This window comes from Anser cygnoides, chromosome 3 (assembly GCF_040182565.1).
Source record: "Anser cygnoides isolate HZ-2024a breed goose chromosome 3, Taihu_goose_T2T_genome, whole genome shotgun sequence".
Taxonomy (NCBI): domain Eukaryota; kingdom Metazoa; phylum Chordata; class Aves; order Anseriformes; family Anatidae; genus Anser; species Anser cygnoides.
The window spans coordinates 4,215,918-4,229,373 of NC_089875.1; the positions used below are offsets into that span (position 1 = coordinate 4,215,918).

The following is a 13,456-nucleotide window of genomic DNA, read 5'->3' on the forward strand; positions in this document are numbered from 1 at the left end:
TTCTTGAATTTGCTACTAGAAATTCCTATTAGGCCTTAAAACCTAACGGAAGGACGTGAAGGGGATGAAGCTACCTTTGTAATTTAAATGTTGGCACAGGCTTTCTGATCTGCTTTTTAGAAATTGGATAATCAAATATCAAAAATCGTCAAACAAACAAAAAGCCATACAACCAAGTGCAAGGTCGGCATTTAAAGGTAAGCTCCTAACCATGCCCTCCAGAATGAATCATCCTGCAAATGTTCTGTGCAGGCTCCGTCTTGTCTTTTGGTCCAAGACTTAATCACAGGAGAAGGATTTCAAAAAGGCAGTAATCCTGCTTGGCTGCTTAAATAGCACTAATGATACATTTGCTCCTGTTACTCATGTATATCATCTCCATAAGGAATCATGGTGAGTTAGATAAATAGAGCACTAGAACTACTAGCTGCCCACGTGACAGCCCTGTCACAGCCCTGGCAATAAGCCTGGGAGTGGTTAAGGCACAATAATCTGCTTTATTAAAAAAAAAAAAAAGTTTTAAATTACCGATTTTATTCTCATCTGCAATCAGCAAGCGAGAAACAGCTTTAAATAATCATTTTGCAGACATTTGTATAATTTCCCCTTAATTTGAAGTTACATTCCATCAAAAAGTCTGACCATAAACATAAGAATGACAGGATGTGCTCAGACAAAAGGCTTGTGAGCCTGTCTCCAGCAGTGGCCAACTCCCACTCTAGCCATTAAAATGCATTGATTTGCAAGGAAGGAAAAGACTTTACATTCAAGCTGTCATTCTTTTCACCATATAGAGGGAATACATGCTATTTCTAACTTATTTGGATACCTATTTGTTAGTGTTTTTATTATGCTAAAAATAACACTTCTGAGAAGATTAAAACAAATAAAACAGTTTTTTGTTAGTTTGCTTGAAATTATTTCCATGAAATTAAATGTTCTGAGTACTCCAGTTACTTGAGTAGGTGGTTTTTAGTTACTTAAATCCTTCAGCATTCAAAAATTATTGCCTCAGATCCAATTTTTACTCCTGTAACAGTGGAAAACAGAACTTCCTACTTTTTCCTGTCCAAATTGATTCCCTAGTCAAATGCTAAAAAAGCTAGTCAAATGAAAAATGGACTTTTTCTGCACCTGTAAGAGACTGCTGCTGGCAAAAAGCTATTTTAATTTAAATTACGCCCATGGTCAGTTTTGTCAGGTATGGTGGGTGCAGGTCTCTCTTGTATCCTCCCTTGACACCTCAGACAGTTAATGCAACATCTTTTCCTCTGGCTTCAGTAAGTTTAACCTTGCCATTCCCAGATGCCCTCAGAACGCTCTTACCATTGTACACAAATGCTTTTATCATTCCTCCCAGCCTGTCCCTCTGACCAAGAAGGTCCTCATTCTACATCTCCACCTCCTCTGAACATTCCTAAAGAATTCCACTTATACTTAGATTTTCACCCTCAAAATCCTTCAGGGACTAATTCCATCACATATGCCATGCAGAACAAAAAAGTCTTTCACCTCTAAGCAGACCATGATGCTAGAATCTTTTGCCATCCGCAGATAGCCACTTTCACACATTCACTCAAGCTACTGCTCTAAGAAGACATGCTCCAAGTATATGTGCCCCACTTTCTTGTTGGTTTCTCAAGTCTCCTCCCTTAATCTCTTTTTAACCTTTGTGTCCTCAGAAAAGCTGAAGACAGACGGGTTACTAACCTTATGAACACAGTTTCCTTGGTTCCTTATACCCTACCCTTATCATAATGTCTAACTTTATAGAAATCTGAATATGTGCACATTCCTGATTCAAGTCAAATTTGTATCATGATTTGCTAGTCCACAGGTCCAGTGTTAATGATTGTACAACAATAGTCATACGCACATTAGCAATAATACTAAACTAATTACATAAAATAGTGCTAAGCAACTAGTATTAGATGCACTGTGCCACATGAAAGGTCCCCTTAGCCCATTACTTTTCATCTGACAGTCATCTTGTATCAATGTCTGGTGAAGAACGAAAGCAGGAAAAGCATATACATACACACATATATACATAAAAATAGCATCCCAGCTTCTAACTAATCTCAGCAAAAGGATATCCTTAATCAGATAAGAGTTCTGGTATTTTTTGTAGCTATCAATGGTGCTGCTCTGTACATAGCCTGCGTCTCCTGGAATTCAACGAAGTGTTTAGTTTTGGCATCTAAAACCTTATTTGCAATGAGTTCCTCAGGTCTGCAAGACTCCTGGTTGAAGAGCTGCCTCCTGTATTTAGATAGAAATCTCCTACCAACTTCATACAAAGTCCTGTAAGTCTTGTAGTGCAAGAGAATCGACAGCCAAGTCTGTCCACTCTTCCATGTCACACATCAGTTTGAAGACTTCTGTAATTCCCCCCCGGGCTCTTTCCAAGCCTAATGCCTGGCATTTCTGACAGCTGAAGACAGTTAGCTCAGTAGTTCTTTACCCAGAAGCTGTTTGAGACCTTTGATGATACTTTTTGCCCTTTTCTGGCACGTTCCAGTTCTGCTGAATCTTTTTGACCAAAATTGCGCAAAGTACTTAAGATGACAGCAAACTATGCTTTTATATAGTAGCATATGGAGATTCTATGGTTAACTTTCTGTTCACTTCTTAATTATTTCTAGTATTTTGTTTGTTTTCTGACCAAACAAGCAGCTAATGCTTTCACAGAACTACTACTTATAAGCCTAAGATCTTGTTCCTAAGGGACGACAGTTTGCTTGGGCTAAAAAAAAAAAAAAAAATATTTTTCTTTCAGATTGCAAGTCCCACAAAAGCCTCAGGAATGTGTCTTAAATTACACTGTTATGTTAAGAAAGTGATTTATTATTATTATAATTAAAAAAGAACACAGGATTAAAAATGGTGCAAAAAGCCTAGAATCTTCTCATGGAGAGCAAATTTAGAAGGTCAGATCTGTTTTTATCAGGTTCCTATGCTTTTGTACTTAACCAGGAATGTCTGTTCAATTGACGTATGGATTATTATTTTAGAGAAAATTATTTTAGAGAAAACATGAGCAGGGCTTCACAGTTCTCACTGAAGTTAATTTCTGAACTATGTTTAGACACAGTCTGAAGTTACTTTTCCGAGACAGTAACTGTTTTACATTCACTACATTTCCTTAATAAAATAGTGTTTTGTAAATATAAAAATGATATGTTAAAACTTTCATATTAACTTATTCTGAGAGCAAACTGCCTGCAACAACATTCTGATGTGACAACATTCCACAATCTGCACAGTTAGGAAAGGGGGAGTTTAGACCACAGAGGACAGTTTTATCATCATGTATTCTTTCAAACATCACTCAATCATTGTGTTTCTTTTCTTTTCTTTTTTTTTTTAATTTTTTATTTTCCCCTCTCTCTGTAATCTTCTCAAAGTAGCAGAATGATCCTTCTTATAAAAAGAAACCTATCACTGCTTTGAAAGAGATCTTGGTAAAGCCCTGAGCATGCCAGACCCTTAAATGCACATAAGCAGAACAGCACATTTAAAGCCAATTAGGTTGAAATTACTAATATGTTTAAGTGCTTCCTTGAATTAGGATAGTCAATTTACAGTCTACAGGCTCCTACAGCTGACTGTATTCATACCTCACTTCAGTTATTTTTGTGTGGCCAAGTTAACGTTTTGAAATGTTATCTGCCCAAGAACAAAATCATTCTGTTCTATTTTACTAAGATGAAGATGGCACGTAATTAAAGAAGAAACCTTTCAGAGAGCAAACCCTTCCCTTTCTTCTAAAAGAGTATGCATATATTATAAAACAAGCAAAGGAAGAAATTTAGACAGAACTTTTCAAATCTGCTTGAATATGAAGGAGAAGCAGCACACGTGGGGAAAAGAAAGAGGGTATCCACACTGGTAACAAGCAGCTATTTTCCTTAAGTTGTTTTATAAATTTATTGGAGATAGGTTCCAGCAGAGCCAGGGCCACTGAAGTAACCACTGTGCAGAACTGCTCTGCACAGCAGCTTTGGTCTCTCCACTGACCACAGAAGCACAGGACCTCTACTAGCTGCCTGGGAGAAAATGCTATGACTGCTCCTCCATGTGACTTAAGCCAGGTCTTAACACAATGCTTCTCTATTTTGATAAATCCTCTCATCGCATCTGCTCCCTAAAATTCACTTCAGGATTATTGAACAGGAATTCAGATAAAGTCCTAGAAATCTGCACACTGTGGCTGTTGAAACAGACTAGATGGAGATAAGCAGTAACATCTAAAAGACACATAGGTGTGGTGCACAGGGACATAGTTTAGCAGTGGACTTGAAGCGTTAGGTGGATGGTTGGGCTTGATGATCTTAAAGGTCTTTTTCAACAGAAATGATTCTATGACTTAATATTTGAAGACAGATTTTTTTTTTTTTAAGGATAAGCTAAAAGTCATTGCAAGTCTTCCAAATCAAAGAATTCCAAAAGCAAAAGATAAAGAACGACAAACACCAGACATATTCTTTGAAGTACTGAAAACAACCGAAAACATTCTCAGACAAAATAGAATTCAAGGCAAAAAGACACAGAGAAATGTTCCTTGAATACCTTAGATGACTAGTAGTGGTGACAACTTTCAAGCATGCATGCAATTCAGGTTAAACAATATATTGCAGTCACCACATGGGTCACCTACAAAAAGAAAGTAGGGTCAATCTCTAAACCCTCCTAGTGTGTTGTCAATGACAATTTTATTACTGAAAATCAAACCATGATGACAAGATAAGTAATGACAAGTTTTTTTTTTTTGTTTTTTTGTTTTTTTTTTTTTTTTTGTCTGGAAATGAGACAAAATAAAAGAAAGAAATGAGAAAGTTTTTGTTTTTCATGAGATTTTGGAAGGAAAAAAATTTGCATCGAGAGATACAAAATGCAAAAAAAAAATCAGGTTGTTGGATAAAAAAAAGTCTATAAAGGACTTCTCCATGCTGTGAAGCCTACCGTTCTCTTTTGACAGCTCCCAAGAAAGTTAAAGCCTAAAGGGAAACCTCCTCCTGAGTTTCGTGGATGGAAATTGCTTTCTCTGAAATGCAGGCTGATTGCACTATTAGAAATGCATAACCATATCCACATTTAATAATGGTTTGGTAAAAGGATTTGTATAAAAATATAGGATTGAAGATAACACCACATGCAGCCTAAAAAGTGAAAACACATTTATTTCTTAAAGGACATATCAACTCAAAAAAGTGAGATGAAACCTTCCGGACTCTCTTCCTTACATGCACACTGGAAATTTTTACTTTTCTAAAAAATAGTAATATTTTTAGAGTAATATTTAAGAGTAATACTTTCTCCTTTGAAAAAAAAATCCTTACATGATAATTAATAAAATATCACTGTTAATAGTCAAACAAGTACTTGTTGATATGATTAAAATTCTCTAAGTTTCCAGTTCCTTCAAGATACCTGTACAAAAAATCATACAGTTACAGAAACTTTAATGGCCATTTAGCTGTTTACTCACCCATTTCTTGTCTGGTACTGCAGATTCCTGTTCCATACTTTTGTAACTCTTTGGTTACAGTTTTCAAAGCATTAGGTTCTGTTTCTGCAAAGCCGAGGTAGTTATAAGAACCCATATTGATTACATTCTTGATAGTTCTTCCTGTGAACCTATAAATCAAAGCAAATTTTAAAGAATGCTGCAACCCTCCCACGCTCACTAAACAAAAAGAAAAAAAATCCCAAATTTTGTTCCACTGTCAGGTTCATATTTGGAATTGACAATCCTTATATCATTAACATCCTACAAGTTTTTCCAGCCTTTCCCTTTTTTGCCAGGTGAAATGGCAATTTCATGGACCAAAACCCAACCAACCAAACCAAAAAAATCATTGTTAGTGTAGCCAACCTACAAATTGTCTATATGTTAAATTTTCATATCATTTAACTCAATAACAGTTGTGATATACTGAAATCTTCAAGTTGTAAACTGCTTAAAACTCACTGCCAGAGACTCACTATGCAAGTTAGAAGGAGCACTTATGCAATGCAAGAAATTATTATTTAAATCCTAACCAAGGGATACAACAAACTTAGTTGCAATATTCTGACTAAAGATCTGTTATAAATGAAGCATAAGCTGTTTTACTTGTGCTGACATAGTCAAACAAATCTCACTTCTGATAGAGTTCAGTGCCTTCCACATTGCATTGCCAAACGATATTCAGAAAAAAGGGGACAGATCGTCAGAACTGTGTTGATTTTGAAAAAAAAAAGCGCCAACGGATATATCTAGGATTTAGGTATTATGGGCTAGATGCACCTTTCTGTGCTTTGCAGATGTATCAGGATTAATTCTTAAGAAGCTGACACCTGCAGAGTGTAAACTGACTCACCTAAATGTCCAGTTGTAATCATCTGTAACACGTTCCATGAGGTCAAACTGCGGCCCTGGGACACTGCAAATTGGACGATTCCAGTTATCACGTATTCTCATATAGAGGTTTCTGGTGTAAAAGTTCTCAAAATCTTGATAAAGTGGCACAAAATCCTGGTTTGAAAACATGCACAGGGTTATGTTGCTAGGAAAAAATCTCTGCTAAGGAACCCAAGTCATTCCCATTACAAAGTAAAAAATGATTCATTAGTAAACAGAGGGTTATAACAACCACATGTTCCTATGTCACAACTCCAATCAGCAAATATATTTAATTACCTTGAACTACTATTTTTTTTTAAAACAAACAAACAACAAACTTAATATGGTCCACAAGTTGGCCTAATTCTCCACTCCAATATTTGGAATGTTCGAAATGAAGTCATGATACTCTCACTTGGAGAATCCAAACATTTCAAATTGAACATTTTGCTATGTGCAGAGCAGATTGAAAACAGAGAAATATCTCACTGTATTTCACTAAATGTTGGCTATGTTAGGTTAAAATTAGTCCAAATGGTCTGGGCATTATTGGTCTAGGCTGGACATGCAAACAGTTATGACGATGAGTTTGTCTGATGATTAGTTTCTGTCTATGGATTTTAACTTGAAAATTAAACTAAAAGAAAGGTACAGAATCAACAGAAAGTTTTATATGAAACAGAAATATAGCCGTGTTAGACATTAGATACAATGGACTGGTAAAATAACATGGCATGTAGTTACATATGTAGAAGACTGGAGAATTAACTGAGCATGTAAATACATGGTGGATGGTGTCAAGATTTAACTAGTATGTCTGAAATCAAAATAGTGCATGAATGGCCAAAATAAGTGAATTGAAAAAGATATTCCAAGAGAATGCTCATATAAGGATTGCACCATTATATTTCATTTGGTAGTGCATGCATCTTTGAGAAGCCAAATCAGAAAACATTATTTTGGGAATTTTATCTGTAAGAGGAACAGTAACACTATTTACCTTTTTCCTCTATTATGCCAGGTGCTATAGTAAGTCACAGTTCAAACAGCACGGAGGAGGTGGAGCAGCAAAAAATCTAGATGAAGTTAGAATGCAATTGAACTTGCTGAGGTGCAAATTTTACATAAGACTATGCAGACTGAAAATGTTTCTAGGTCAGGACTCACAAGAATTCAGTCGCCATTGACTCTATGCTGGGACAATGATTCCTGAGTGCTTTGTGACCAGCAGTTTGACAAACATAAGTGAGCAATCACAAAGACGTTAGTTCTGTCTATTGCTAGAAAGGACAAGGTAAGACAACCAGATAGCACAAGGAAAGATGGGTGTTGAAGAGATATAGAGAGATGATATAGTTAACAATAAGGGGTTTCTGAGTTTTCTTTTTCTGTGAATTGAACTAAGACACTGAGATTCTATTCTGCTGACAGTATTCTGACACTCTTAGAACAAGATAAAAAAAATATGATTTTTTATATTTGTATATATGTACATATTCATACAGATGTGTTTAATGATACTGCAGTGTGTCTCATTCCTCTCATCCCTAACACAGTGCTCTTCTCCAAGATGAAAGATGTCTTACTTGTTACTTTGTTAGGTTATTCTATATAACTTGCAAGCAGTGGAAAACTCAGCTGTGGATACATACATACTTTCTTATACGTACTTTTTGTTGTTCTCTCTCTTCAGCAATGTTACGTTTTTCTAGTCCCCAGGCTCTCATAAAATCCCGCAGGTAGCCAAATATTGTGCCCACTCCAAAACCCACGAAAGTAAGAACTGCAACATACATTGGTGCCTGTTCAAAGTGCTCAATAAATGTTTTTTTGTAGAGAGTTCCATTTGACACACCATTCTTCTGAAAATATAGAACAGAAACTTGTGATTAATAACACTTCAGCTGATCAAAGTTTATACCAAAACCGTAAACCTTGAAGTAAATCTTTTCCTCTAATATACAACAAAGCAGGAGAGGCATTTAGACCTCTCACCATATCAGATAATGCAATTTGTACTTGAAGGAGAGGGCTTCTAACACTGCTGGTGCTACTGAGCACTGCAAATATATTCCATTTTCTCTCCTCTCCATCAATGTCTTCAATTGCAGGTGTCTTCAGCACCACTCCCTTGTCTATTTTGAAACACTGGAAACTTATGAAAGACTGGCAACATATTATTGTTTAATTGGACAATTATTTCAAAGGTGATTAAATGCAAACCACAATACTCTGTTCTTGCAAGACCAAACTATAAAAAGGGAAGGGCGGCATTGAAAACTCACCTACACTGGGCCTGACGCTGCTTCTGGAAGGCTTGTGTAACCCGCTACAGCAGCTAACCCATAAACAGGAAATCCTGCCTAAAATAGGGCACCTTCACCATACTGTTCTTCAGATCTGAGGAAGTACCCAAAACAGCAATGATCCCAGCCTTCCACTTCTGTTCCAATTCCAAAAATGCCTTTAATTATACTTTCAATTACCTCTTCCACACTTCTAAGGGTATTACAAAACGACAAAAAAGAAAAGGCAACACACACGGACAAATGCGCACCCTTTGTTTGCTGGAATTTATCATGCTATTGTGACTGACTCCTAGAAATTTACAACCATGTGTGGACAAAATTAGTTTGTCTCTAAAATATTCTAAAACTTCGGCAGTTCTCAAGTGAAAGAAGCTCAAGTTTTCAACTGCAATCTTTTCAGACCAACCTATATTCAGAATGTTTATCAGATTGTTCTTTGAAATAAAAGTAACCCCTTATTTCCACAAAATATGACGGCATTTTCCTGTTAATTTCTAGTAATGTCCAACTTGCCAATTCAAAAAATAATAAAAAATGTAATCCTTCTGTTAAAAAAGGACAATTTTTGAGCATATTCTAAAGCAAAGTCTACAACCATATGAAGAAATAGTATTAATCCATTACTGCCTGTGGGTTGGATGAGCCAAAATAAAAGATTATTTATGCAATGCAGCAAGCTGAAATACAGTAATTATATTAAGAACAACCATAAATTCACTGCACTTGCTAGACCTAGCATACTGCATTAAGCTGCCTTTATCTTCAGAAGATTTTGATTTCAATTGTAGCTTGCTGTCCAATCTTGGATTTACAGTGTTTTCCCAAAAAATGCAAAATAAAGGTAGAATGTAAAGATTTTGTAGAAACCCAAAAAAGGAAAAAAATTCCAGGGTGATGGTGAACAGAAACTCATACAGACTTTGGAAAGACTTACTACCCTGTGAGGGAGAAGGAACGCAGAGCTGTTTCTCTCCCTGTGACTGGAGACCTTTGAAGCAATCCTGCACAGGCACCTCTACCTAAAGCTAATTATTCTTTTAGGACAACCCATTTACCATGAAAAACATTCTATGAGAGTGAGTTAAACACCTGGTCAAGTCATATTTCAGGTAAGCCACAAGAGCTGTGTGTACGCTACGACACAAAAATTCCATCAAGGACTAAGCTAAGCCCCATTACCTTATGTTTGCCACAGGCTAAGAGCATACTTATGGTCATCTATGGCAATTCCATTGACGTTGTAGTTTGGCAAGCTGTGGTGATGTGATAATGAACCTTAGTCCAGAAGAGAGAATTAGCATGATGTTTAGCAATTTTATTAATATACACTTTACAGTTATATATTTTATTTGTAAAGGAGCAGAGAAGCTTTGGCTTATATCAGAGTCCTGCATTGCGAAACTCTCTTCTGCAACAAAATGCTCTGCGTTCAGCTGCTCCTGGTTTATACAGTCAGTATGGTATATATATTTAAAGATGCAACCATCATCACCTTCTATTCTTAATACAAACAGCTAGTAGTAAATGGCACATAAAAAGGAATAAAGCACTGAACACGACGTCAAATGGTGACCCAAATTTTCTAAAACATGACAGTCTATGAACGATGAAAACCAACAGTCTTCAAACAGTGCAAGGTCAGTACAAGGCTGGGAAAACAAATTCAGAAAAAGTGACATCTCATCTAAAAACTAAAGTGGGGAAAACAGAGGGCATTTCATCCATTCATGGAGTCCCAGAAAATAAAATAAAATAAAATGAAACAAAACAAAATAAAATAAAATAGGAGAGTGCAAGCATTGGAATAACCTAAGTAAGTGGATTTGCTGCTTCTGGAGAGTAGATTATTGGGATGCTTTTACGCAGAACTTCAAATCCAGGCACTGGGGTAAAGGTAGGACTGACTGATCATGATGTTCAACAACTTAAGTCAACCTAAATGGTCAGTGGATGAATACTGAATTGGCATTTTGCATTACATTACTCTTAGATTTTTATATGTTATCATAAAGAAAGAGGTGGAATCAGAGACAGTGAATTTTAAGCACCTAGACCGCAAAGGCCGATGTAGTTGGGTTATTGCTGGCACCACAGTCCAATACAACATCTCTTACAAATGCCTGCAGTGATTCAGAGATCACTAGTTACACACTGGGTGTTCTGCTGAATTGTACACTTGCAACTATACTACTATCCATAAGAACATCTGTAGAAAAGAGGAGCTTTCTAGTGCCCTGCCTGTACCAGTCCTAGCAGATAAGGCAAAGATTCTAGAAGCAAAAATAGGGAATGATGCTTTCTTGAGTATATTCTCCTAACTTCCAACAATTTGTGGCTTGGATGTTTCATGAACTTAAGACTCTGTCATCACATTTAATTAATTGCATCATCAGGGGATAACTATGAATTTGTTCACTTTTGAACCCACAAATAGTGTGGATATGAACTGTGAATTTCAATAATTGATTTCATCTTTAAAAAAAAATATTTCTTTATTATATAACTGATAAATTTCACTTGATAATTTACTTTCTGACCACTGCCCTCTATTCAGTTTTTCTGTTCGAGAAATTACGCTGTCATTCTCCTTACTCAAATGACTTCTGCTTCTCCACTTGTCCTTTTCAAACTGAAGAATCTTAATCTATTTAAGACTAGATTAATCTTTCTTCTTGCATAGGAAAAAAATGAATAATCTATATTATAATGCTCAACTTTCTCTTCACTCTGCTTAGTTCAATAATACCTTTTTGTAATGCAGGGTAAGGGAATTAAAATTACACACAACACTGGAGGGCACAGTGTCAATTTACACATTGGGAAATGATGCTTTGGCTTGTTTTCTGTTGCTTTTGTCAAGATCTCTGACATTCTATCTGCCTTCTTCCAACAGTTCAGTTCCAGAAATATCCCTAGTGATTACAGTATATCCTTCCTTAGCTGCAATAAACACCTCTTTTAGAGCACACTGCTATTTTTGCATTTTAGGATCATTTTCCTCTTCCAATTCATGTATTGCTTTTTATTTAGTGACATGTAATTTTTTCTACCATTTTATCAAATGTTACTATGAGAACTTTCTGCGATTGTTGTTATCCAGAATTTATCTTTCACTACCCTGAAAAATTCTGTACTGCCAACACCTATTATCACCTATTTCTCCTCACCCCTTTTTTCCCAGACTGTTGGTAAAAATTGTGAAAGCACAGCTCCAGTCCCTGGAGGACTTCATTCTCTGCAACTCCTTGCTCACCTTTTCAAAATTTGTATCTTATTTATAACCCTTCATTTCTGCGGTGAAAATGCCAATTTAAGCAGCAGCCCAGAGTTATTCAGCAGCTTTATTTTTGTATTCCTTTACAAATTTTGAGTGAATGTACTTTGTGATATGCTAATCCAAGTTTTCTTGGCTTGTTAAAAAAATTCTGCCAGTATTCCAAATCAAAAGTCACTCACTAGTCTGCAACAAAGAAAGGGTACTTTCTAGGCACAAATGCTAGGAATCCACCAATGCAAGTTATAAAGACACTCAAGAAAGAGAGGCTATAGATGAAATTCAAAATGAACAGATATTTTACCACTGAGATTGACAAATCTAGGATTTCATCAGCTTCACAGAAACCAACAGCACAATCAGGATTATAATATGCACCTTCCTTGTGCTGAGTCTATTTAGTTTACTAGAACATACTGCCTTTTGCTCTCTTGCAACCGAAGGTCATACTGGCAGCTCCAGCTCATAACTCTGTGTGCAGCACAGTTATACAGAATCCATGTCGACAGATTTGGCAGCAGCTTTAAACCACAGTTGCAAAGTGGTTTCCAGTAAGATACTCACAGCAAGAGAATTCCTGGGAAAGATTTTAATGGCAATGAAGTCAACAGGAGCGATGCCAATACAGTCAATAAAAACAGCTTTAAATGCAATACACCTTATATCCCCATATTCTGCAGTTAGCAAAATGATTTTGAAACAATTTCTATCTTTTCTATCATGAAGAATATCCTCTTAACCCCCTCAGGTTTAAAATGGAGAAATTAACACTAACAACAAATCTAACAGTACTTTTAGAATCACGTAAACTAATGTGAAAGTCTAAGCACGCTTCTGGCAACACTTTTAAAAGGAGGAGTTACAAAATATGAGATTTCCATTAGGAAAGAAAAATAAAATATATCTATGCAATAGTCTGAATAGTACTTAAATATTTGTTTATACTACCCAGAAAGTGAGGAAGGACATTTTCATTTCATTTGGGTCCTGCAGCCTCTGGGAGAGTGCTAGTCAACATGAGCCAGAATCATGTCGAAGTGGAGAGCTAGGACTGAACAACATGGGCATAGTGTGACACTACTGAATCTGTGTGCTGGCCATGAATAATTTACTGGCAAAGAGGTAACCACTTACACCAGCATAAGTTAGGAATACACCCATGTGACTGGAGCTGTGAGGACCCAAGTGCTCATGTTTTCACACAAGTCTGTTCTGTAGAGGCAACATATGCTGTAAAGAAATCCAGAAATTGTAATCTGCTTTTTGAAACCCCTTTCAAAAAATTAAAAAAAAAAAGTGTGCCCTGCTATGGTCACTTCCAATACAGCAGTAGTAGGCACAGATAGCTATATCCTTGAAGCAAAACTACTAGGAGAATAAAAAAAGTCTGTATTTTAATATAAATTCTCCACAACAAATAAAAACTGATCCAGAAACAGATGAAACTTTATTTTACTCTCACTCGGTTTAAGAAGAAAGTTTAAT

The 13,456-nt window shown here is 36.2% G+C and overlaps 1 protein-coding gene across 17 annotated transcripts in view; it reads right to left on the reverse strand.

Moving 5' to 3' along the window:
• SPTLC3 (serine palmitoyltransferase long chain base subunit 3) overlaps window positions 1-13,456 on the reverse strand; it is a 169,409-nt gene that overhangs the window by 45,770 nt on the left and 110,183 nt on the right. For all 17 annotated transcript variants that reach the window (XM_066993428.1, XM_066993418.1, XM_066993429.1 and 14 more), the window contains 3 exons: window positions 8,059-8,250; window positions 6,366-6,520; window positions 5,492-5,640 (listed from right to left, as the gene is read on the reverse strand). In XM_066993428.1, coding sequence (XP_066849529.1) covers window positions 5,492-5,640; window positions 6,366-6,520; window positions 8,059-8,250 — 496 coding nt within the window. The remainder of the gene's footprint in view (window positions 1-5,491; window positions 5,641-6,365; window positions 6,521-8,058; window positions 8,251-13,456) is intronic.